The 27781-nt window shown below is 40.5% G+C and overlaps 1 protein-coding gene across 2 annotated transcripts in view; it reads right to left on the bottom strand.

The window, feature by feature from the left end:
• The window catches only part of LOC142108965 (deubiquitinase DESI2-like), a 77681-nt gene extending 50740 nt beyond the window's left edge, over positions 1-26941 (bottom strand). Inside the window, exon 1 of one of the 2 annotated variants that reach the window (XM_075192940.1) lies at positions 26028-26941. In XM_075192940.1, the coding sequence (XP_075049041.1) occupies positions 26028-26066 (39 nt within the window). In that variant the 5' untranslated portion in view covers positions 26067-26941. Of the gene's footprint in view, positions 1-1321; positions 1458-26027 lie in introns of those variants that run through there. The other variant, XM_075192939.1, reaches the window with a different exon arrangement.
• Between the last annotated feature and the right edge of the window lie 840 nt (positions 26942-27781).

The following is a 27781-nucleotide window of genomic DNA, read 5'->3' on the forward strand; positions in this document are numbered from 1 at the left end:
ACCTAAGAAATATAGTTCTTAATTTCCCTTAAATCCACAGGACCAATATTCATATAATAACTTATGCTTATCTCTTCAAGAAAAACGGCACACAAGATATAGCTTCATTTAAGACGTGTTGTATTATTAATTAACATTCTAATTGTAAAACTTATGTATATTATAAAACAGTATAAAAGTGTAACAGTATTTTACACAAACTCAACAGTCCTTGTCATTGTATGTGTGTAAGGGAGTGTGTGTGAGTCAGCTTTACCATGTGCGACTGTATTGTGCGTGTGCGTGGAGGGGGGACCTGAGAGGTGGGCAGGGAGACAGAGGCCAACTTCTAGCATCACAGTACAGAAGCCATTTTGTCCAATTGTGCTAACATAACTTTATACCACTGACTATGCTAAGTGCTGATCTCAGCCACACTCTTCAACAAGCGCATAGCAGGCTTCACACTGTAACCACACACCTCCATTACACAGTATTTGCAATCTCCATTAGACTCCCAACAGCTCACAATATTAAAATGGCTGGCTTCATAAAATGCTTTGTTACAAGTTACAAGCATGTGTTAGCCACATGTGCTTGTAATGGCCTAAATTACCATCAATGAACATGGCCCAGTTCTTAAACCTCTAGTAATAAACTTGTAAGTCCACCACAAATATCTATTTTACACAAAAGACACCTATTCCAAATATCTTTTGCAACAGACACAAATGCTACCATTTTAAATCCACATATACTGACCAAAACGTCACTAACTCCATTTTATCTGAACTCAGATAATTCCATTAAAATAACCTAACAAACCAACACAAATATATATATATATATATATATATATATATATATATATATATATATATATATATATATCTATATCTTCAATCTCCATCAAACTACAACATCAACCAAACACAGTCTCTATATATTTCATTCAAACACCATAATCCCATTTCACTGTGTTCCATAAATTGAATGAACAGCACAGTCCCACAATTGAATAGCAACACATTGTCAGCCATCTTACCACTCTATCCAGCCACACTGCTCAACCACAGTGCCACCTCAAATGTATACAATTTATATTTATGACACAATTAATATGCAATACAGTCACATATTGATCACACACGTCCAAAAAGCTTTTTCCCTTAACCCAAACAGCTCACAAACAGTATAACCACAACAATTTCATTCAAATACACTTAATACAAACTCGAATAAACACATATACACTTACACAAGCCTTACATTTACACATTTTAACTATATTCTGTTCAGTCCATTCAAAACAAAATTATAGCTTTCATTTTCACATACTAACCAGTTTCTTTATAAATTGCCTTCCCGGGCCACATATACAGATCTCCATGGAATTAAGCTTCCAGTCTCCATCAGCTAAGTCCACTCAACTTGGGAGCAGGACAGGAAAAGGGCCGTTCTTCCTTGTGTTTCAGTAACAAAAACCTTTCTTCTGGGTAGAGTTTACCTTTCCACAGGAAATAGATCACAGCATTTTTATATGCTAATTCTGACCAGCTACTGAAGACTTCCACAAGCATTCACAAACCTTCTGTTTCTAGTGGGGGGAGGAGAGTTTCGTTCAGATCAACTTCTCTAATTCAAGCATTGCAGAATTCTGATTATATATTATAAAATGAAATATAAAAGATTATATATACTCTTTTTCAGTTTCGCAAAGTAAAGCGAGTACTTCCAAATCAATAGTTCAACAGTACAAGCTAGGAGGTGGGTTACTTCTTCTGGATGTTGTGGACAAGATGGTTTCAAGACTCAGTGGCATTTTCTGGCTTAATTTTTTTCACATTATAATCTTTACAATATGTGAAGGCTGCAGTGCTGTACCAGTTAACAGTGACAGAATTTAGTTTATCCACATCTTTCACCCCCCACTCACAAACAATGACATACTGCTGACATTACAATGATTGACAGTTCCAGCACTATTAACTGAAAAATAAGGTGACCATCCCATTGAAAACCAAACACTTCAAGTATAATAGGTATGTTATTTTGCTCTGTAATACAAAGACTATTGAATGCGCTACAGCTTAATGTTGGGTTAATTTAATCCTCAAGGGAAGTACAAGTAAAACACAAGCTGTTTCTTTATATAAAAAAAACCAGAACATTTTGTTGATGAGGATCTTCATCTATCCAGCAGATGTTTATATACTACCAAGATATATTCATAAAATGTAAATGACTAATGTCAGCGGGGTGAGCCATTTAAACCTCAGGGTAAAACTGAATAATGCATTCTACCTTAATATTTCGGATATGAATATTTCAGTTATTTAGTTATTTCTTATTTAAGACATATTAGGAATCATATTCACAAATATTTGGCAATGCTGGGATGTCAAATCCAGCAAGTAAATGCAAGCATAATGGCGTTACTACATCTGGTTGTGCTCTGACTACAAAGCCATAAATTGTTGCTGGCCCTCCAGTTCATCCAAATCTTGCACAGAAACTCTCACCCACATTTACACAAAGTGACACGCTTCCCAATAGCTCATTCTGCTTTCAGGGCCTATGGATTCAGACACTTACTATAAAACAGTGGCGGATCCAGGGGGGGGCGATCGGGGCATTCGCCCCCCCTAGCAGCAAAAAGCTAGGTCCCAGCCGCCGAATAAAACGGGAGGGACGGGTCTAAGCGCGAGCGGGGGGCGGGGCTAAATGTGGGCCAGCCAATCAGAGTGGTCCCAGCCGGCGACCACAACGGGAGAGGGCGGGGCCAATCGCGGGCGGAAGGTGGGGTTAACGCAGGCCAGCCAATCAGAGCAAAGGAGGGGCGTGATTATGCAAAATCGCCACCCCTAAACATAAAGTCTAGATCCGCCCCTGCTATAAAATCAAGAGTTTTGCTAGGTAGCACTTGATTGACACTTTCTTTCACTCTCATGTTGTGATTGTTATTAAACAACAAGGTGAGTGAGAGGAGAAATGATCTGTGTATAGGGTGTGGAAGTTTAATAATTGCATGAAGGTGGTAATTAATAATTTCTGTACACTACAATCAGTTGGCATGCGATTAATACGCAACATAATTATTTTCGTAACATTTAAATATGTTAAACGTATTTTCTATCTTTTAATAGAAATATAAAGTGGTGAAGAGTCTAATTAATGTTTCCAACATTTAAATTACATTGAGTTTGGTCTCATCCTGTTTGCAGTTGCATGAGAACGTTTCTGGTATCATTTATGGAGCGGTTACACATTGCGAATGCAATATCACTTTTCATACACCAAATAGCAAGTCCAGAGATGTCATAAAAAGCGGTTTATACTGGTCTAGAGGCGGGAGTCTGAGGAAAGACACCTGGCCACTTCAAGGAACAATGACCCCAGAAATCAACCAATGGCATGTAGAATTCTTGGGAGGTCATGAATGTGGACCTTAATACTGTAACTGTGTATTGTTGTGATGTCACTGCTTTTTACAACTGCAGTGTATAAATTGTTCACCTCTGGCTCTGGAAACCAGAGTGTTCTGATAAAAACTTGTGTTAGTGCTAACAGAGCAAGTGTATGCCAAACTTTACCTTGTAATTTGATTGCACATAAAAGCTATGTGCTTTGGAACCACAGCGATCGCACCAGATAATCTTTATTGCAAATGACACATACGGACATAACAAGGTCTGTCCCGTCAGATTTTAATTGAATTGCTGTCCTGTATGCTTAGTTGACCCTGAACCCTTTGTTTACCTCTTAACCCGTGTACAGCTTCTCATTAAATATCTGAGATTACACGTTTTTGGATAAAGCCTGTTCATGCTCTGTAAAAAAAATAACTTTTGCTTATTTAAATTCCAGGCTTGTATACTATTTTATTTATTATGTCCTGCACCAGGAGCAGAAAATGTGCCTTCATTTTTATATCCAGGACCAATCCAAACTACCTAATGTACATCTGTATTCCTAACGCACCCACCACCGTGCCATGGAAATTGCAAAAATGGGTGCAGGGCACAAAAGCAGATGAGAAAAGGAGGATTATGCTGCTCTCTTTTCACTCCTTGAGGGACATTCATGAAAACTAGTGTACATAAAACTGGTGATGTAACACATAGTAACTAATCAGATTCTGTCATTATTTCTGATGCAGTTTAGAAATTGAAAGCAAATGTCTGGTTATATCCCCTCTTCCCCGTGCACCAGTTTTGGTAAGTGTCCCCAATGTAAAATGATCCCCTTTATGGTCCTTTTATTTTCAGTGCAGTTCTGTAGTTTCATACATCATATAACCGGAACATCAAACTTTATTGTTGTGTTGTCTGATTTCTCAGGCACAGATATGATTCCAATCTCTAATGAATACTGACATAAATGTAAGAACCTTGATCCTTCTCTCTGCAATCTCCCGCAGCACAGTACAGATAAGCAGACTGATCCTTTATTATTTAACACTGTGCACAGACATCTGGGAGTAAATCTATCAGGCTGCGGGTTTGAAAAAAAAATGGAGATGTTGCCTATAGCAACCAATCAGATTCTAGCTGTCATTTTGTAGAATGTCCTAAATAAATGATAACAAAAATGGGATTGGTTGCTATAGGCAACATCTCCACTTTTAATTAATGTCTTTATGTTTTCCTTCTCCAGATATTGAATTACAAAAGACAACAAATTATTTGGTTCAAATTCCCCAGCACTCCTAAAGCAACCAATGGGCACAGCTTAACGGACATCTACAACTTCTAAACTTCATTGAGGAGCAGTTTCCAGAGAACATTTAACGGCTTGTTATTACTTATTAGAAGGTGTTTAACTATGGTCAGAGCACCTTTATTTAATTTCTTGTTTTTTAATTTTCAGCTTGTCTGTGTGTGCCCAGTTTTAACATGGACAGAAATAGAAATAGAAATGGATCATCGTCATAGCTCAATAAATATTCCATTTTTAGAACTTCTTGCGGCATAGTTCTTGCATGTTTATCAACTAATTCAAATGATTTCCATGGAAACATTGGAGCTGCGGGTGCAACTAAACTTGCCCTGCACAATAACATGAACCTTCGCACACTGCAATCTCCGTCACGTAATGTTTACTGAACTTGATTACAATGTAATTTTATTTATTTATTGTTACATTTTAAATGCTGTAGTTTAGTAGACATTTACCTGTGAAGCCAAGAGCACAAGAATAGATAGATGGAATATCATCCATCATGCAATGTAAGTGGAATAGCACTTATATAGATGCTCAGAGTTGAAAAACAAAGGGACATTTTATGGGACCAAAATTTCCAGAGACAAATCGTTACAAAAATGGGACTGAAGAAGTTAGGGACAGTTGGCAACTATGATATTTGTTTTGTGAATATGTTAGTAAAGCTACAAGCCTAAAACAGGGGAATTGCATGATGTTCTAAACCCTGGAGTCTCCAAATTGCTTCCAAATGTTGTATCAACTCCAAGGGATAGATTTACGAAACTGCATTTTTTAAAAAGTTCTGGTGCGGATAAATTCAACTATATATCAAGGCAATATTTTAAAAGGACAGAACCACTAGCACCAACATCAATATAAGGAAAGCATAATAACCTACTGATAGAGAAAATAGGGAGCTGATTGAAAATAAAGGAGATATCTGAAGCTAAGTTAGTGGTTACGATAAACGTTTATATCATGCTCTGATTTTTAAGTACTAAAGACACTACAAACTTATGTCTAAGAGTGTCCATTGTATGAGATAATTGTAGGAAGTCGACAGACATAAGTCTCCTGTACTATTAAATGACTGTATGTATTGTAAGTTAACTCATAATTAAAAATGAAGTCCTTAAGCTGAATGCAAATAAACGCAGCTGCTTGTTACGAAGCAGGCACGGACATTACAGGGTTAAGGGGAGGAGTAGGAGGAGTTTTTGATATATACCACTGACCAGGCAGTTTAACTTCCTCTAGTCAACGGGATTTCCAGCCCACCCTCCCTTTTTTGTATTAAGTTAGGGTTAGGTAGAAGAGAGAAATGGGAAAGGTTGGCAGGCAGGAGATCTTTTACAATCAGCGACTAATTCATTCGGTGCTATCGCTGATTGGCCGCACGTCACTGCTCCTTTCGAAGCACCCTGGCTCTTGGTACCTCTGTGCGAGGACCCCTTGATCTGCACTGTGCGCGTACGTCCTGGGGAGCCCAGAGGGGAGTGGTCACGATGACGGCAGATTTAGCACCGGCCGATCGTAAAGGACTGTGGTGCCTGGGACCAGTGGTTAGTGCCTGTGGGCCATACACTGTTTGGTTTCACTATTAGTTGTTAGCTGATTGTATCGCTCTCGCCGCCACCCTTTCATAGGTTAATATTAATAATAAATAAATAAAGAAAATTAATAAATAAATAAAAAGTTGACTTTATTTGCCACTACAAAGTTGTCGGTGTCTTTATTTGTAGTTAAGACTGTATAGTGTTAAGATTAACGTTGTTAAGGTATAGTGTAATGCTGAGGGAATCAGCAGTATGTAGTTTATGTGATTCATGTTCGAAAGGTAACATTTAAGCCTTGAGAGGATGGAACATTGACCTACTTATATATATTTGCCATAATACTTAGTATTATAGGAAGGTCACTGTCACAATTATGTATTCTGTGACAGGACATTAACATATGGAATAGTTTGCAGATGTACTGAGTCCAAGGAACCATAATACTGAATAGGCTATAAACGTCCAAAATCATTTGTTGTCATAAGATTAATTGGTTCCTGGGACAAGTTCATCATATTGTATCAATACATGACATGTTCACTGTAGAGTACAATTACAACTAACAAAATTTGGATAAATGCCAAAGGGCTATATACATTATTGATATGCTTCTAGTAACTATGTCTTTTCTTGTATGAACTAGGCATCTGTGTGCATGCAGTAAACAGAAGATTTGCTTTTCATTTGGCTCTGCGTCCGGAGATATTAATTCTACATCACTACATTTACCAAATAGTTTCCAGTTTAATTGTAATCAAAAGTAACAATTATAATGGGAAATTCAATCAGTGAGTATTTATTTATTAACAGTTACTTATATCTTGCCTACATATTACTTAGCGCTTAATATTCACATCAGTCCCTCCCCAGTGGAGCTAACAATCTATATTCCCTAATACACAAACACACACACAAGGATTAATTTCATTAGAAGCCAGTTAAGCTATTAGTATTTCTTTGGAGTGTGGGAGGAAACCGGACCACCTGGAAGAAACCTACGCAAACACTGAGAGAACATACAAACTCCACACAGATAACATCCTGGTCAAAATCGAGTACATGATCCAAGACCTGTGAGGTAGCTATGCTAACCACTTTTAATCTTAAGGACTATTTCAAATGAGAATATATATAAAATTAGCTCATGGGATGCAACGTAAGCAAACTTTTATGAAAATTGTACAGGCATTGGTATAATTGATCCTTTAGCAGCTCTGTTGCTTGTTTTTATAATACTCCAGGCTGTCTTGCCTGCATAAATCCCTGTGTATATAACCCCCACTGTATACTACATTAGTGATGGGCAACCTGATACACTTCAGGGGTTGCATGGTGTGGCTCTCTAGCCTTAAAAGGGCTGTACATTGCCATTAATATCAGTAATAATTTTAAAAATACATTTAATAAAAAAAAGACATCTGTCTGTATTAACAAATCAGCAGGCATTTTAAATAAGTGTTAGGGCCACAGGTGAAGACCCATCACTGTATTAGATGGAGGGAGGGGATTTGAGAAATGATAACCGCTTTTGACCAAACTTCCCCTTTAATTGTGAGGTCTCTAAATAAACTGAAAATACAATTTTAAACATTACTTTTGAGCTGCTTAGTTCCCAGGTTTTTAATTCAGACTTGCGTCAATGGGTTCTTCTTGTCATGAAAGTCTTGTAGATCATAATAATGCGTGACATAAATTAATATGTAATTGAATGGAGCCTCCTCCTACACAGATTACAGTCTAAATAAAGAACTTTGTGCCTGAAAGGGTGCAGAAAACTAGCAATGATTCTATACAAAGCTAGTCTCTAAAGGCATGGATTATTATAAAATGTGCCTACTCCTGATGTATTCATACTAATATGTTGTTGCCCAGATACGTAGTTTCTAATTCAGTACTGCAACCCTGAAATCATAGAGAAGTACAGTCATACTAATAATGTCAGGTGCCTAAAAATAGACATTGTTTAATTAATTACACAAAATAAACAATGGCCATGGCAACCAATTTTCAAGGAGTTTTATTTTTATTTCTGTGTGTGTAATATAAAAGGGGTCTATTTATTAAAGAATGGCAATTCAGCTAGTTTTCTTCTGCCACGTATTGCAGCATTCGCAAACCTTCTATCGCCATGATTTACTAAGGAAAGTAACGACGCAATGTTGGTTGGCAGCGGTAAGAGCCTACTCTTCCGGAATTTCCAGGAGGCACCCGAATATCAGGAGCCTCCTGCTCTTCCTGGAGACTCCCAGAAGTGCAGGCAATTTCCATTGAATAGCAGGGACGGAGCTTAACGGCACATTAAGCCCTGCCCCCGCTATTAAATGGCGTGAATTTCGGCATTTTATAGTAGGGGGCAGGGCTATGGTGATGCAACGACGTCACCATGCCCCCTCTTACCCCCGTCACATGACCTGTCCTCCAGTATCTCCCGGAGGATAGGTCATAACAGTTGTCAAGTATGGGTGAGAGTTGATCTGCGCATGTGTGATCCAGCTTGCCAGGTTTATGTATGTATAGTGGAACTGGACCACTGCGATCATTGTTAAATAGGCTTCACTATGCTTTCCCTGCTGTTGCTGGAGAAATCTGGTAAATAGTCCCTGGCAGCGATATCACAGTGGCAGCCTTTCATAGGGCTAAGCCCGGTGAAAACACCCATTTTCACCAGAGATAGCGCTTCTTGCTGCTAAATAAATAGATCTTAATGTGTGTTCAAAATTCATTAATAGACTAGAATAGTTTACATTTGCCCAAATAACTCGAACAAAATATTTTAAGGCAAAACACACAAAGATACAGCAAAGCAATTTTATCTTCTTCTACATAAACCATTGCACCGATATGCTATAGCCAGAATTACACATGTGCATAATGAGACAGACCCAGGGGAGGGCTGGCAAATATTAGCCCGGGGGGCATGACTTAACTCTGCAGCCTATTAGGAACATTCGAAAGGAAAAGAAAACGCAGGTGGCCCAGGGTACCCAGCCTAAGGTATCCCACTATTGGACCGGCCCAGGGGGCAGATGCCCCCCTATGCCCCAGCCCAGCCTGCACCTGGACAGACCTGTGTCATGGTTTTATTTTATTTCTACCAAGATTAGAACAGCAGGCCTTTTGGATTTACTACTAAATATGCATTATTATAAATGTACATTAATCCCCTCATTCATCAGAAAACGCAAAATGAAAGTAAACGCAAGTACATCGAGTATACACGCGTCCATATTCAACAAGGAGCGGATCTCAATATACATCTGTTGTTGAATACGGGTCTAGTTCTGCTCTGCTCTAACAGACAAGACACTGCAGGATACGTCCAATATATATATATATAGGGAATATCAAGTCTCAAATGAACACCCTGACAAAATAAACTAATCAATTAATGTCTGCTGCTAATAATATAATCACTAATGATAAAACATTTAAAATGGAAAAAAAAGTTGTTTTTTTTTGTCCCATTAAAAGACATTTATTAGGATGTTATGAATGTCTACTGTATATAAAATAATCACTAGTAATCAGCACTTACACCAGACCTGGTGAAAGAGATACGACTGAAAAGCACGAACCTTAGAGATGCTCAACGCTTGAATCCAGACACTGTGGCTGCGTGCCCTCCAGGTTGACACAGCCTAACTGTACTTGACTATGTGTATACTCCTGTCCCCTTCCTGGTCCGCCTCTGAAATCATAGGCTGCAGTTAGGGTCCTTTACAACTCAAGGATGAATTGGATGTTGCTGAGTACTCTGACGTATTGTTTCTGGGCATGCGCAGAGTGATTTTATGCAAACTGCGGCACATATCTGTATTTACGTTCCTTAATGATTCATTATCTTCTATTTTAAAACATTGTAAAATCACCCAGAATTAAATATTAATATACCAGTGTAGCACTGATGACCCGAGCAGGCAGCACCTGCACTTTAGTTACCTCCTCAGCAGGCAGAGAACAACATTTCCCAGCATGCAGTGGGGAGGAGGAGCTGGTGAAGAAGCGGTTAGAACATGGCAGAGATTCTAGGAGTGCAGCAGTTGTAAGAGGAGAAGGAGCATGGAGCAGAGGAAACAGAATTGAGCAAGGGCTAAGGCGGTGATGAGAGAGACCAGGGCTGTAGAGACTGAGGAAGATGCCATAATAGGAGGCACTATAAAAAAATCTGATAAGTACCAATGTTTCTTATATTGTTCATATGATTGGACAGAGCCATGTTATTGACCAATTAGGGAACAAGTGGGGAGGCCCGAAGAATATTGTATTTAAAGATGAGCGGGCTCGGATTTTGCTAATCCGAGCCCACCCGAACAGTGCGGATCCGATGCAATCCAAAACGAGGCTATGACATCCAAGTCTCGCGTCGGATCTCGCGAGATTCGGATGTCATAAATTCCCCGCTCGCGGCCGCCATCTTCATTCTCCCTGCGATCACTGAAGAGGGAGGTTGTTTGGGAGCCCCTGTCCTGGTTAGTTTTGTTCAGTGGTTATTTGGGAGATCTTGTGCTCTGTCCTGCTGATCAGTTTAGTCAAGTGGCGTTTTGTCCAGTGCTCTGTCCTGCTGAGTCCAGTGGTGCGGTGTCCTGTGCTCTGTCCAGCTGAGTCCAGTGGTGCTTTTGTCCTGTGCTTTGTTCTGCTAAGTCCATAGTAACTTTATAATTATTAAAAAATCATAAATTTTTTTTAAAAAAAATATACAATAATTTTACAAAAATATAAAAAAATAATTTAAAAAGTATAAAAAAAATTCTAGTGCAATATATTCTTGCAGTCCAGAAATATTAGTACTGCAATACCTACGTTCACTGTTCTTGCAGTGCAGAAATATTAGTACTGCTATATTTACCTACGTTCACTGTTCTTGCAGTCCTGAAATATTAGTACTGCAAAATTAAAATACGTTCACTGTTCTTGCAGTCCAGAATTATTAGTACTGCTATATTTACCTACGTTCGCTGTTCTTGCAGTCCAGAAATATTAGTACTGCTATATTTACCTACGTTCACTGTTCCTGCAGTCCAGAAATATTAGTACTGCTATATTTACCTACGTTCACTGTTCTTGCAGTCCAGAAATATTAGTACTGCTAAATTAAAATACGTTCACTGTTCTTGCAGTCCAGTAATATTAGTACCAGAGATTTAACTATAATGGAGTACAAAAATTTGGAGGATAAAGTAGGGAAAGATCAAGACCCACTTCCTCCTAATGCTGAAGCTGCTGGCACTAGTCATGACATAGATGATGAAATGCCATCAACGTCGTCTGCCAAGGGCGATGCCCAATCTCCTAGTAGAGGGCATGTAAAATCCAAAAAGTCAAAGTCCACTAAAATTAGCAAAAAAAGAAAATTGAAATCATCTGAGGAGAAACGTAAACTTGCCAATATGGCATTTACGACACAGAGTGGCAAGGAACGGCTTAGGCCCTGGCCCGTGTTCATGACTAGTGGTTCAGCTTCACCCAAGGATCTAAGCCCTCCTCCTCCCTCCCTCTAAAAAATTTAAGAGAGTTATGCTGTCAGCAACAACACAGCAAACAACTCTGCCATCTATAGAGATGGCATCACAAATCCCCAAGGCGAGACCAAGGGTGTTGGTGGTTGCGAAGCCTGACCTTCCCATCACTGTACGGGAAGAGGTGGCTCCTTCCACCATTTGCAGCACGCCCTCTACATATGCTGGAAGGATCACCCACAGTCCAGTTACAGATTTGGCTAATGAAGGTGTCAATGTTGTACACCGGGAGGAGGATATTGATGCAGCTGGCGGTGAGGGACTTGACGAGGAGGAAGCTGATGTGGTTATCTTAAATGAGGCACCAGGGGGGGAAACAGTTGTTGAGTTGTTGTCCATGGGATGAAAAAGCCCATCGTCATGCCTGGTCAGAAGACCAAAAAATCCACCTCTTCGGTCTGGAGTTATTTTTATCCCAATCCCGACAACAAATGTATGGCCATATGTACCTTATGTAAAGCTCAAATAAGCAGGGGTAAGGATCTTGCCCACCTAGGTACATCCTCCCTTATACGTCACCTGAAGAACCTTCATAATTCAGTGTTTAGTTCAGGACCTGTGTCTAGGACCGTCAGCAGTCCAGGGACACCTAAATCCCTTGGTCCTGTTGTATACACACCACCAACACCCTCCTCGTCAACTTCCTCCACGATCTCTATCAGATATAGTCCTGCAGGCCATGTCACCAGCATGACTGAGTCCTCTTCAATCCGGAATTCATCTGAGGAATCCTGCAGGGGTACGCCTACTACTGCCGCTGCTGCTGTTGCTGCTGGTAGTCGGTCATCTTCCCAGAGGGGAAGTCGTAAGAACGCTACGTCTTTCACAAAACAGTTGACCGTCCAACAGTCGTTTGCCATGAGCACAAAGTACGACAGTAGTCACCCTATTGCAAAGCGGATAACTGTGGCCGTAACAGCTATGTTGGTGTTAGACGTGCGTCCGTTGTCCGCCATCAGTGCAGTGGAATTTAGACGGTTGATGGAGGTATTGTGTCCCCGGTACCAAATCCCGTCGAGATTCCACTTCAATAGGCAGTCCAGAAATATTAGTATCAGATATTAAACTACGTTCACTGTTCCTGCAGTGCAGAAATATTAGTATCAGATATTAAACTACGTTCACTGTTCCTGCAGTGCAGAAATATTAGTATCAGATATTAAACTACGTTCACTGTTCCTGCAGTGCAGAAATATTAGTATCAGATATTAAACTACGTTCACTGTTCCTGCTACATCAAAAAAGCATGAACCTGCCCTGCCATCAACTAAAACAAGAGGTAGTGACGCGCTTGAACTCCACCCTCTATATGCTGCAGAGGATGGAGGAGCAGCAAAACGCCATTCAAACCTACACAGCCACCTACGATGGGCCACGTGTTTGTGCCGCCAACTTGTGTCGCTTAGCTTAGACATCCAGCTACCTCGGTGCAACCTTTTGGACTAAAAACAATATTGTGAGGTGTGAGGTGTTCAGAATAGACTGGAAATTAGTGGAAATGAATGTTATTGAGGTTAATAATAGTGTAGGAGTGAAAAATAAAAATAAAAATATGGATTTTAGCACTTTGTATGCTTTTTTAAAATAAAATCAGAACCTGAAACCCAAAATCAGAACCAAAACCTTTCATGGGGTGTTTTGGCAAAACAAATCAGAACCCAAAACCTCAAGCTAATCAGAACCCAAAACCCAAAACACCAAAATGGGCCGATGCACACCCTTACTTGTATTATGCCCTTTTGATGGACTGAGAAATAATAAGCGAGAAGTGCAGGGACAGACAGCTAGGGGAAAGAGACTGAGTTTAAACCGTGAGAAACTGCACTAACTTTGGCATTATCAGCTATCTGTTAGAAAGCCATATAACTGCATGGCGAGGAGCCAGCTTTTATTAAAGTGATTTTATGCTTATGCCTAAGAGGAATAGAGCACAGCAAAGTTGTACATTGTGTTTTGCATTCGTGTGGAATTGGGATAACCACAGACAAGGAAGCGTGCATGCCTGGAAGAAAGGAACTGTTCATTGGACGAGAGTAATATTGCGAAGTGCCATTGTGTGGGATTATCGGTGCTAAATTCAAATTGAGGAATACAGGAAGCTGTGACGTTGCTTTATGCTATTTTCCACTGAATGTTTGTTCAAACTGCGAAAGAGAAGAAGTGAACTGTGTTTAACTGCCACTGTATAGAGTGGTGGTAGTCACATTAACGGTGCTGATAACACCGACAGTGACTACCGCAACAAAAATACTAATATAGCGGTCGCCATTTTAAATTACGCCAAAACGCCCTGTCATGATTACTGCTGTTCGTGATTTCTTGTCATTATGATGGTCACTCTGCATTTATTAGCTGTCAGGTAAGTCACTTTCGTAAATTTTTTGTCGTGGTAGTCACTGTCGGTGTTATCAGCACCGTTAAGTCGTACCCCATCCGTATAGAGACTGCATACTCATATACCTCTGCTTAACATCCAAATCAGCTTGTATGCTATGTGTTTACAAAGTCAAAGCAGCTGTGATAGAATTTAGTGTATATTGTTAGTGATAGTTATCATTGCAAGGGGTCTATTTACCAATCACCGCAACATATGATTGAAACTTTTCAATCCTCATCGCATAGATGCGATTGTTTCAAATTTTCAAATTATCTGTGACCATTTGTTTGAATCAATGCAATCTATTATTAATATAAAATCTACTAAAAAAAAACAAACCTGCAGAAGTCCATGGCTCACTAACAAGCATTCCGATGTGGCTTCTAAAGACCAATTTGGTGTGATAATATTTCCTTTGTGTGTGCCTGTGGTTCAGTGTAGGGGGACGGAGGGTTCCTTGGTCTCTCTCTGGCGTTGCTAACTCCAGGACACTACCCCCCACGAAGAGCCTACAGTACTGAGACCAAGGTGGAAGCAATTAAATACAAGGTAAAGAGTCCATTTGTAGACAGGACACACAAAGACTAGTACACACACCCTAGCCGAGGAAAGGGGGGTGGTACACTAGCTATACCATAGTTTTTTTACCCTTTACATTTGTAGCTGGTATAAATGTTTTCTTCAGTTAAGTGTTTCCTACAGAGAATTAAATTATCTTGCTCATTAAGAGATAAGGGAAGAATTATGTTGCCTGTGGAATAAAATAACGCACACTGGGTGCTACAGGATAGAAAGTTTGCTACGTGGGTCACACAACTGTTCATTAGATGTGACTGCGGACACTTGTGTTGTAAAGATAAGCCTTAGGGAAGAACATAAACACTTTTACCACTGGCTGCAGCTCAATGTATTATGAGACTAGAATACATGGTGTGACATATTTCATGTTAAAGTTCCCGAGTCTTTTTCAAATCGTAAATCTTGTTTATGTTCTTGTTTATGCTTATGCTCTTTCAGCTTTTATATAACAACAAAAAAATGCGAAAAGTAGAGAACTAGTTTAGAATATCACAGGCTATTTATTTTTCAAACTATCAAGCATAAAATAAAACAATAAATATTTATTATGCTAAGCTGACTTCAAACATACAAAATTGGTATTATTATGACAGCTACTAAATATGTATAGTTTCCAACATTATAAAATCATTTGGTTTGTTGCTAAGCAAGTGCATCTAAGTACATGACGTGTAACACTGGCGAGGTAGAAATGGGTGCACTGCAATCACCAGGATGATAGGTGTACTGACCTTCATTGTTTTGCATTTGTAATATCTTGTTTAATGAATATTAACTTAGAACACCAATGGCTTGACTCTGGGTTATCGGCAAAGCAAAGAACAGAAGTAAATTTGCTCCTGGACAAACCATGTTGCAGTGCAAGGGGTGCAAATTAATTAATTATTTTTTTTCATGCATGAAAACATTGGCTGCTTTTGCATATAGCATACAAATACTGGGCAGCTTTACTTTTACACTGAAATTTAGAGTTAATTTTTATATATGCAGTTAGAACTATAAATCTGTCCACACATTTTTAAATTTGCCCCCCCTGCAGTGCAACATGATTTAGCCAAAGTGCACATTTGCTCCTTTTTTGCTTTGCTTCTGAACTCAGCATCAGGCCCCAAGAGAATAGGAATGGGCAGCAAGCCTTGCATTCATTATACATAATAACAGAAATTATACTTTTCACATGGTTAATATTGACAACCAGGTTTGTGCAAGTGCTGTAGCTGTAAATTAAGGACAATTTGCAGCTTTGAAAAAAAACTTTGGTGGCTAGGTTTGTGGAAATAATGTGTATGAACCTAAAGCAATCAGCCGAATGTAATATATAAAAAGTCCCCTTTTTAGTTCAACAAAATGCCCTCTTCAAAATTCTAGTTCACGGGTCTCGAATTTGGATTGTCTGAAATTGTAGCCCCTTGTGACAGATCTGCCTCATATGGGTCTATTTATCAAGGGCACAAAAGCCCTAAATCCTACGGGTTTCTACTTATTAAAACCATATATGCCAACTCTCCCGGGAGACTCATGAATTCCGGGAGAGCTGGCAATTCTCCCGCATCTGCCGGCATGGAGGGATGTATCACAATGACACAATGTATTGTGTCATTTGTGTCATTTTGGCCACGCCCCCAGAGACGTTATTCCTGCTTTGGGTCTTTTTACCACTGTAAAAAGACCCCAAAGCGGCATACATCACTGGGGGGTGGGGCCAAAATGATGCGAATCCTGAAGCCCCATCCCCTTCCACCCTCCCTTCACACCCCTCTTCAGTGATCTCCCAGAGGGAGCCTGTCAAAAGTAGGTAAGTATGATTAAAACCCCACTTCTGTGATGCGATTTGTTATGCTGTCCTCTGATTAACAATGAAAAAAAATGCTTTATTATTAAAATTAAGCATTTTTTCATTTTAAAATTAAAAAATAACATTTCTTTTTCCAAAACTCCGGGCTTCCAGTTACTCTTACCGCTGCCGGTCAGTGTCAATGCTCAGGTATTCTGGTGATTATTTTTGATAAAATGCAACATAAAAGATTTATATCACTTCTGTACACATATAATCTTGTTATTGGTCGGGTCATGGTAAACTGACCCCTAAATCACTGGTTTACACTATGCTAACAATAATGAGGCAGCGGTTGGCCCTGATGCATGGGTTTGATTTTAACCAGTGTACGAGCTGAGTTAGTATGTTCTCCCAGTCTCCCATGGTCCACAGACATACTGGGAGGCTAACTGGTGTGAGTGTATTTATTTGCTCCAGTAAGTAAATTAGATTTGAACTACTTGCTGACCGTAGGGTTTTCACCCCTTCATGATTAGACCAAATTTGACTTTTTGGAATGTGTCAGTTTAATTTGAAATCCTTTGGGTGAGAGTAAATGGACATAGGTCTGGGGTGCAGACACAAAAAGGGGGAGGGGCATTATTTAGGTTTTGGGATGACTATAGGAGTGTGTGAAATGCGAAATGTGTCAATGTCACGTAGGCTCGGCGTAGTCTTCATTATCTGGTTAGATGAGCGACAGGGACATTTTTTTTTTATTTTTTTTACACTTTCTTTTTACATTTCTATTTTTAGTGTTCAGGTTTAGTACTTTGTTGTACTGGGGTATATATAAGTTCTGTATCATGTACCAGACTCACTAATCATTTGGCTGGGTCCCAGTGCACTCACCTGAATCTTCACCTGCCCAGTCTCTTGCTGCAGCCTCTTGTGGTCGCCATCTTTAATTTGGGTCTGCACATGTGCAGATCCACCTTTTATCTGTTCCCATTCCTTCCCATTGGACAGTGCCCTCTAATGGGCAGGATATATATTACACCTGGCTGCTCTCTTTCTCTAGAAGATCTTGTGTCCATTTCAGCCTGTGTGGATGTGACTTTCCCTGGCTCCTTTTTCCGAAACCTGCTTGCTACCTGGACCCTGGTGTACACCTGCTGCAGAACATTGCACCTTCTGATCCAGTCTCCTGCTGCTGCTACCCGGACCTCCATGTATACTTTGCTGAAGATCTTCCATCCTGCACTCTCCTCGCTGGGTGCCTACTTGGAGGACCGCGACCTGCAGGGCAGAAGCCACTAAGACCAAACTCCCTTGTGGGGGTCACTGTTGAAAACCTTCTGTCCCGTTAGACTCCCTGCCTCCCTATAGGTGGCGCTGAACCTAGCATGCTCTAAGGATCCCACAGATACCCTTTGACTGTGATATTCTGTGATTGTACAGCACTATGGAATATGTTGGCAATATATAAGTAAAGATGAATACTAATGCTGTAAGTGTAAAATTATGATAATGTAACCATCCTTCCCTCTTATCATTTTTTCTTTATTTTAATAGATTGCCGCTTCTGAACTGAGAGGCTGCAATGCTGTAATCGTTAATTAAACAAAATTGTAGTACACATAGAACAATGAAGAAAATTAGGAATTTGTAGCAGATGAAGTGTCAACTGATCTGAATTAATCATTCATGGCGGCACAGACTCTTTCACTCTCCCCAGGCAGACAGAACTAGGATATATGTCACCTCTTGTCTAACCTTAAGACTGTATGACACTGCTATGAGGGCATTGCTGTGCACAAACTTTAACACTCTGCCAGGTGGCACAGGCACAATGGTTACTGCTTTGGAAAGCCTGCATTTTAAGCACGTAAATAACAAACAAAACAATAGAAAACCATTTCTCTCTTATTTAATATTATTTGAACCAACACCCTGGCTTGGAACAGAGGCGGCAAAACTACAAATAATGAACTAGAGGTGGAGAAAAGGCAAAAAATAAGATAGACTGATGATAATTGATGATCGCACATTGAAAACATAATTGGATCCCATTCACTGTGTCTCCCCACCCACTGCTTAGATGTGGACAAGCTGAATTACTATTTCATATTTTAGTGATCTTGTGTGAATGCTACTTCCATTTGGACCAGTCTTGTCCCCACTTATGAGGGTTTGGTGTTGCAGGTCTGTCACTGCTTACTGAGTCTTCCCAGATTCTAGGTCTTTGAGGAACCAGTTGTATGCAGTCCTCTGTGTACACCAGAGTGTCATCAATATGACATGATTGCGTTTAAAGTTACTAGCGAGAATGGCCAGTTGATGCATCAGAGAGTTCAGGCATAGTATATATGTAGTATATACACCTGGACCCCCAAATATCAAGCATTGATCAATAGGGTGCTTGTTAGATACACTAGAAGGTATCTAACCAACAGCTATAGGATAGTAGTTATATTTTCAATTTAGACCCCTTCTGGTCTACAGTCAACTCATTAAAAACATCCACAAAGATAGATTTATCCTGTATAAAAGGGTATGGTCTCAAACAGGGCATACAGTTTGATATTTTTCCATATGGTCATCTGCATGTCAGGTGCAATCCCTACTGTAAGTCCCCACCCAAGGGTGGGCCCTGTCGTGAGGTTGGTTACTTTTTATGCCATAGCAAACTACATGTCACATGAGTTCCCTGGGTTTTCATTCATGATGTCAAGCACCATTTGCAGTATATTTGTACAGACATAGGTCTGGCAAATGATTGGAGGTCATTCAAAATCTTCTGAGTTGATTACATACATGAATAGTGTGTGCGTATGCTAGATTGCTTGTAGCTCACAATCAGAGTGCAATGGATACATTTATTGGGGTGTGTGGTCCCTGGGTCGTTAGCAGATTCATTATTCGGCCCATCTGTATTTCCTGATTAGATTAGCAGTTTGTGAACTTCATGTGTAAATTTTAATATTTATATATACAACTTTTGTTTGTACCTGCATACTATGTTATATATTTATTGTTATCTATCTTGTTCATTAAATTGTATACTTGAAAAAATTAAAAAACACATGTGGTTTATTCACTCCACTCATTATAATGTAAAATGAACAAAGAAAATAGAGCTCAAACAAGGTTTGAAATAAGAACCATTAAAAACATTATAAGATGAACATTGATAATAAATGGATACAGTATACATGACATTTTCCATCCATGTTCTGTCCATCCATAACCAGGGCCGGTGCTAGGGTCCACGGCGCCCTCCTCCCTCCTCTCCTTACCTTGTCTCACCACCGCCGCCTCTCTGCTCCGTCTCCTCCCCTCCACTCACTGACACTAGTAAGTGGAGGGGAGGAGACGGAGCAGAGAGGCGGCGGTGGTGACAAAACAGCCTCTTCCCCCCCCCCTCCCCGTGCATCTGAATGCTGTGCGGCGGCCGTTTTCAGGTATGGTCAGCGGTTGCCGCACAGTTTTAAAGTATTTTAGAATTCTGTGGCGCCCTCCAGAGCCCGGCGCCCTAGGCAAGTGCCTAACCTTGCCTAATGGGAGCGCCGGTCCTGTCCATAACAAGAGTACACACACACACACTATCCATTTATCACAGGGAACAATGATACATTATCCTTGCTCCATGAGCACTCAGCAAAAGGCAGATATCAGCTTTGTATGTGACATCATGTGTTCCAACAATTGTCGTCATTGGAAACAGACTTATAGGCAGAAATGAACGTTAGAAGTGAAAAACAAATAAACATAGATTGTTTATAGCAGCAAGAGCCACATTTTATGATCAAGAAAATGGGAATTGTTGCTTAAGGTGTGCATAGAGTCTGTATCCATGTCATCAATCATTTAAATGCATATAGATAGGAGAGTGACATAGCCTTCACAGTGGCATCCCTCCTATCTATCTATATATAAGACTGACACAGCCTTCACTAGCACCACACTAAGCTAACTGCCATTGACGTCAATATTAGTCCATATGTTTACACATTGGAGAATCAGACAGCAGATATATTTGGATCCCAATTACAGCTCAGAGGTGTAAGAATTATTTCTAACACTATAGATCAGACTTGGCAAACTAGAAAATACTACAACTTTAATGTACACAGTATATTGGAGCAATATTATTTTCAGCATAATTTGAATTTGCAAATATATGAAACATTTCCAAAAGCTTGTTATACTGGAACAAGCTGTTGGAAATCCTTATCAATAAATATCATTGATCCTTAACAATAAAAATAATGATGAGGATGTGATCCTGAAGTATTTTTTTTTTTACTACCCCTCATTTATGAACCAGATTTGATCATAGCTCCCATGTATTCCAATTTAGTTGGGGCAGTCTCGATTTGAGGGCTCTGCCCGGCACATGGACAACATTGTCCAGCAGACCAGAAAGTTGGAAGGTATGTCCCATTCAATGCTGTCCTGCCTAACAAAGCTGCAGTGAACGGATGCTGCGTGCACCTGTCACTGGTACATGTGGCAATGGATGGGTGCATCACGTGGAGTGGTTAGGGGTGGCCTAGCACTTCAGAAAAGCTAGGAGTGCCCTTGCAGGTTTGGTTACACCCTCACTGCGTAATGTCTTCACACCCTGTTGTGATGTTGCTACGCCCCTCCATTCATCTGTCCTGATTCAAGGACCAGCAAAGTTGGGAAGTATGACTTGATGTATACTGCGAGACATCTTGGTTTTGCATTAGTGTGCTTGCAAGGACTGCCCAGCGCACACCAAGGCTCAAGCTAACACTCTGCTCTCAGAAGACACCTCCATGGATCAGAAGAGGGCCTAGGAGTGCAGAAAGGTGGACAAAGCTCCAGAGAGCGCACTGTGCAAAGGTGTAAATATATCACATCAAACGCCAGCCTCTTTAGTTTTTATTCTAAAATCCTATATTGCTCAGTTTCGCCTTATTTGTGTCTTAAATTATTGCTGAGTGAGGCACATTGGGACTATCCTTGTTGAATGTTTCACTTTTGTAGGTGAAGATTTTTACTACATTGGAGTGTACCTGGAAACGTGCTGTTAGGTCTGTCTGATCACGTGACCTGAGAGGCAGGGAATTCATACTTCTCCACTATACTTCCAGGGGCGCACACAGGGGGGGATTCTGGGTCTCCAGAAACCCCTCCCCTCAAGAAGTGACCCTACATAGCGGAACTGTACCTCATAGCAGCCGCGGCGCTGTCAAAGAAGTGTCCGCGGCGGTGCTGTATTGTATACAGCACCACCGCGGATGCTTCTTTGACAGCGCGTGCTGCTGCTGTATAGTACAGTGTTGCCGAAATGGAGCTGCTCCCTCGCTTCTTTTTCTTTTCTTTTTTTTTGGGGTGGGGGGAAACCCCCCTTAAAAATCCTGCGTGCGCCCCTGACGTCTACACTGGCTGACTTTCTGTATACCGACCCGGCTTGTCTGATTAACCCTGCATCTGCTGAATCCCTGGCAACACACAATGGCTGACTTTCTGTGTACCGAACCGGCTACAGTTCCTGACTCCTCTCGTGTTTGTCTTCTCGTGCCTCTCTACTAGACAGCAAGGTACGTCTGGCTTCCTACTTCTTACAGTTAAGCTGTTTTATATCCAGCTAAACGAGGCCTTTTACTGTGTTCCCAGAATCGTTCACCCTACTACTATCTCTCTACCACACCGGTGGGCTAACCCAGGGGCCGCTAACCCAGGGACAGCTCTGAAAAACTGGAAGCAGCACTCTGTACTGAAAACACTGCAATCTTGCTCTGTTATCCAATGCTCTATGGTAGAACTCTGGTGCACTTGCACAAATATAGGTGGGACCAAGGCTGATGTTTCATTGCACCTCAAGTTTTTTCTTCATAAATAAGACCTATCAAATCCTAAAATTGGAATATACCAATGGCAATAGCTTATGCTCAGATAGATAACAACAACACTGATAATATTCAACAATCTGGAAACAATTTAATTTTCCTAGAATTACTTCATGTGTGCATGTTAGGGAATTTAGACTGTAATATCCAATGGGGCAGGGACTGATGTGAGTGAGTTCTATGTACAGCGCTGCGGAATCAGTGGCGCTATATAAATAAACGGTGATGATGATGTTGTCTTTAATATGTGCCAGTTCATCACCTGGCCTTATCCTTTAAAATCCCCAATCATTATTAAAGAATAATAGAGACTGGAGAGGAAGACTGATGTGCTGGTTGTATGCATCACAGAAAATGGTGTTCCTTATGTCTCGGTTGTCTATATTGTGTATCCAGTAACCTTTAACCTGCCGGCTCCGTTATTTTCAGCTATGTGTGGCCCCAAAACAAATCAAATAATAATCCAATTGAAAAGTAATAGGATCATTATTTGGCATCTTGGTAAATGCTGACAAAAGACGACTACTAACAGCTTGTGTGTACAGTCAATGTTTCAACTGCACAAACTAGACCCTGTGAATACAGAAGTGATTTGGTTGATGAGCACATATGGTAAAAAGCCGGTTCTTGCCAAGTTCAACTACCTATTTATGTGCCCAAATTGGACATTGATCCTATCACTAGGGTAGTGCTGACCCATGTTTGGTTAGGGTCTTAGCCCTACTTGCTGCTGCCATCTAGGGAATATGGAGCCTCCTGAGATAAGACAGGCAGCAGAGTTTTCAGTGCACATCAATACAGAGCAGAGAGTCATAATACAGAACCAGCTCATCATTTGCACAGGATAGGCCCGTGGTGATATAATGGGATAACTGAAACATACTAGAAGGGTAATAACAATGCCAGGAGGTGCAATGTACAGACTTAGAGGATGGCCTTCTCCATACAATGCACAATCATGCATTGGTTATGCAAATATATCCAAGATGGTATTCTCCATCTGCAGACTAAAGGCCCCTTAGGGCCATCTTGATAACCCCACATATACAAGCTGATTTATTTATATTCTGGTTTGTGTTGATTTTTGACTCAATGGTTCTGTAGGTCCATTGTGTCTTTACATAACTTTTGCACAGTAGCTGGTTCTTATTTGGTGAAATCTCTTATCCTGGTCCCCTGCAGCATATTTAGTTTTTTGTAATGTCATGCTCCTATTTTTGTACATGTGCGTCGTTTTTTAAATGAATGGATCTAGAAGCCAGGATTGCATTATCTGTGATGGGTGTAAAATGCTGCATCTTTGGTGGAGGAGGTGGCTAAATTAGGCTGTACCAAGATATATGGACTTCGAATTTCACCCACATGCAAAACTGAGATTTTGTTTTGAAGACGGAGATGTTTAAATGAGAACAAAGATATGGGGAAGGGGCACATTCACATGTGGGTTCCCTGAGAGTCGTCCTATACTTTCAGTTGCACACAAATTTACGGGCGCAAAAATATACATGTAATAAAAACATTAAATCACACAAAAATGTAAAATGTCATAAAGACAGACTCAATGTCTCCTCGCATATGATTAATTTGAAATATAAGTGAGGCTGGACAGAGCAGTATTTAGAAGTTCCATTTAATAGATGGAGTGGTCCAAACCACAGAAAGTGGGTGTGCACCAGAGTATGGGCAGGCAGATAAATTGTCGCCTTTGCACAATAGAAGGGCATTGTTGCACTTCTGTAAATTATCTTAAATAGTTAATAACAACGAGTTAACGCGTCATAAATAATATGTCTGTTGGGTTTCAGCAAAGCTCTAGCACGTACAGATGTATTTTCTGTAAACTTACATCCACATACAGAGTAGATAACTGTACCTGTCTCCTATAGAGTGGAGTCTGCCATTTTGTGGGATGAACCATTGCTCATGAGAATGCAGCCTATCCATACTTGCTCACTCTCCTGGACTGTCTGGGAGACTCCTGAATTCCAGGTAGGTCTCCCGGACTCCCGGGAGATCAGGCCATTCTCCATCATCCCGCCCACTTCCTAGTGAAGTAGTCAGGGTGGGTGCCTCTTTAACGTGAATCACATCAATTTGGCCCACCCCCCGCAGGTAAATGCCACAGTTGCGTCATGGGCCATGGCCAAAATGATGTGATTGACAGCGCCCGCCCCATCCGGACTTGTTCTTCACCTTCCTTCCGCTCTCTCCCACAGCCGGGGAAGTAAATGTAGGTAAGTATGAGTTTATCACTTCACTAAGCATTCCTGAATATTGGTTCAGCTGACAAAATGGCGGATCCACTGTGTCTAGGTGACAGGCCCTGACATCATTTTCTGGTGATTACTTCTCTGCCACATATTTCATTGCTGTGAATGTGGCCAATATAGGCAGCATAAGAATCAATAAATCCCTTGCCGGCAGTATTTTATTCGTGGTTTACACGTGTCACATTATGCATTTAAAGGAGTTACTCACCTGAATGAGTTTATAAAACAAAGAGAGTATACAGAGGTGAGAACGGATTTGAAAGCCTCAATAGCCCTTGATAATGATTGGCTTTAGTCAAACAGGTCCATAATTTGGACGTTTTGACAAAAAGTTACAGCCTGCATTTCACACGGTCTGTAAAATGTCTCTCTTGGTTTCTAGGGTTATCCACTTCATCCCTGTAGTTCACTCTGATTGTAACTTCACTTAGTTTAATAGAATTCCATGCTGCATTTGAACTAAATGGTGACGTCTGAGCAGAACAGACTACGGCTACAAAAGCAGATATTAGCTTTTTGTGAAAAGTCAAAGGTAAGGGCTTTTATTTAACAAAATGCATTTAAAAAGGCATAAACATTATGGGAAACACTTTTGAAAGACAGAGGACTTCATATGCCGACCGCTGAAGTTGACAGAAGCTGCAGTTCAGGTAAGTGCTAGATACACACTCTATTAGTGTATCTAGCAAATCGTCACAGAAAGTATAACAGCTCAACTTTTCCTTTTATAACAACAAATGCAAATCATTTTATCACTTGTGAGATATAATTTAAGCAGAAAGAAGAAGGGAGGCTTTCCTTTACGCTCTTAGCTGTCATAACTTACCCCATAAGCGCAAGCACCCTTTCCTGTCAGTGGCTAAACATCATTGCTTTTCAGATGCTTATAGATCAGTCATACTGGTAAGGCAATCTCCAGTTACTGAATAAAATAACCCTTTAGTAATATTAGCGCAATGCTACTTAAAACAAACAAGCACCAAATATATCCAAATATATCATAGACCAATGTTTGCAGAAATATCTGAAGTTAATAGATGCAATGAATATTGTATATTATTGAATATTGAATACTATAACAGGAAGACAGATGAATGTCGACCACAGTGCCTAACTTTCAAAGACCACAAAGGATTATTTGAATTGATTTAATGTACAGAGCAAGATAAAAGCTATTCCGTGTTTGATGTACTAGGGAATGCTCCCTGGACCATCAGCAGCAACACTGTACTAGTAATAACTAAAACGAATGGATGGCTATCTGAGTAGCAAACTGGCAGTAAATCCATGGCTTCTAAGACAACAGGCGGGAGGTAGCTCTCCAGGAACCAGCTACAGCAATACTCACACATCCATCTACACCAGACAGATTAAGACTTTTAAGAGATCAGCAGTATGCAGAACTTACCATATCATAAACATTCAGTATGACTGGTTCATTGGCCATTGTGAGTCTGATGTGCTCCTTATAGTTATCCCAGCTGTCTAAATTGCTTCTGGTCAACACTGCAATTGAATACAATAGACAGGGATGTTTTCATTTTTGATCCTCCAAACAATCCACTTTGAGGCTCTTTTTGGCCAAAGTTTTGGACATAACAGGTTTCTGTCTCATGCTGCAGATCATGGATATAAGTGACTGTGCCTGCCAAGTCAGGTGTGAACCCCAAGTTCTATGTTCTGCAATCCATTACTGTGGGAGACATAACTAGTTCAGTAAAAGAGAGTACTATAGAATCTGCTGCAATGCATTTGCCTTCTGTACGCCAATGACCTTATCAGAGCTTAAGGTGAGCTCAGCATTCAAAAACATGATGTCTCTTTCTGCATTATCCCAATTTACTCAGTATCAGTTATGGAAAATGCAGAGCTGTTTTATCTCCCCCAGTCTGCCTGTCACCAGTGGACAGATTGCAGGGAGATTGTTTTGTGCATAAGCCAAGGATAGCATGAAATCAGACAGCCTTTCCTGGGATTTGTATCCGGTGTTCAGCTCTGCTCGTGGGAATACTGACAGATCGGAGAGCCCATGATGCTGCTTCCAGGATAATCAGGAGGAGAGACAACTCACGGCTTAGGATGTAAAGGGCTGAGAGAGGAAGATGCTGTGAAATCCATGGGTTTTCAGCTCAGGAAAAGCAGTGTGACCCTGCTGCTGATATAGTGCAGTCTGTGTAGTATATATAAAAAAAAAAATCGGGACAGGATGACCTCATCTAAATAGAAGGCGGCGTTCTGGCTGCCTGCCTAATAGATCTGAATGGAAGCTGCAGGGTAGCAAGTTACATCATACAGCATCCCCGTTCTTCTAGAGATGGAGGTGGAATCATGAATATTGCATGTGAGCCATTCATGAGACAGATCAGAGAGAGTTCCCCTTTTTATTCGACATCCTGCAAATGGAATTCCCTAATGAACTACTCTGAATGAGCTTGATTACAGCTTAACTTGGAGCAAAGTCATATTAACCACTTCTATACAAGAAAAGAAACTGCATTTACACAGCAATGTCACCTAATAACCGATTGTCACAGAGTTCTGTTTTACAACATTTACAACAGGAACCAACCTCTCCTTACCAAAAATAAGGTATAGAAACCAATCACTTAAAAATAACAAATACATCAAGGTTTAAGAAACAACATATTTGTGGCTAGTGCGCTTAACCGATTCTGTTTACATTTTGCACTGTGAAATACTTGCAAAATGTGCAGTGTTCCATATTGGTCAGTCTTGTTTGTTGTGTACTGGCGGACAGAGGTTATTGATTACAGAGAACAAAACATCTGCCACACAGTACAAAACCAGTTTTGTTTCCGCCATGTATCCTGATTTGCCCAAGTATGCCTAGTTTTTCACCAAGGTGCATGAGTTTGTAGAGCTAGACGTTTAAGGATGATCAGAAGTTTGCATAGGCTGAGTTGGGTGAAGTAAGGGCATGCCAAGCAAAATATAGAGTTGGCGCACCCTGGCATGCTGTCAATCACCTTCTGGGCCACATACTGACTGATGGCTGCCCATTCTTGCCTAATCAATGCTTGGAGTTTGTCAGAATTTGTGGGGGGGGGTTTTGTCCACCCGCCTCTTGAGGATATCACGCATCTCACCGGTTAGTTCCATTCTGATCCTTATGTACATTGGTTTCCCTTGGTTACTGCTATC

This window comes from Mixophyes fleayi, chromosome 12, assembly GCF_038048845.1.
Source record: "Mixophyes fleayi isolate aMixFle1 chromosome 12, aMixFle1.hap1, whole genome shotgun sequence".
Lineage (NCBI taxonomy): Eukaryota > Metazoa > Chordata > Amphibia > Anura > Limnodynastidae > Mixophyes > Mixophyes fleayi.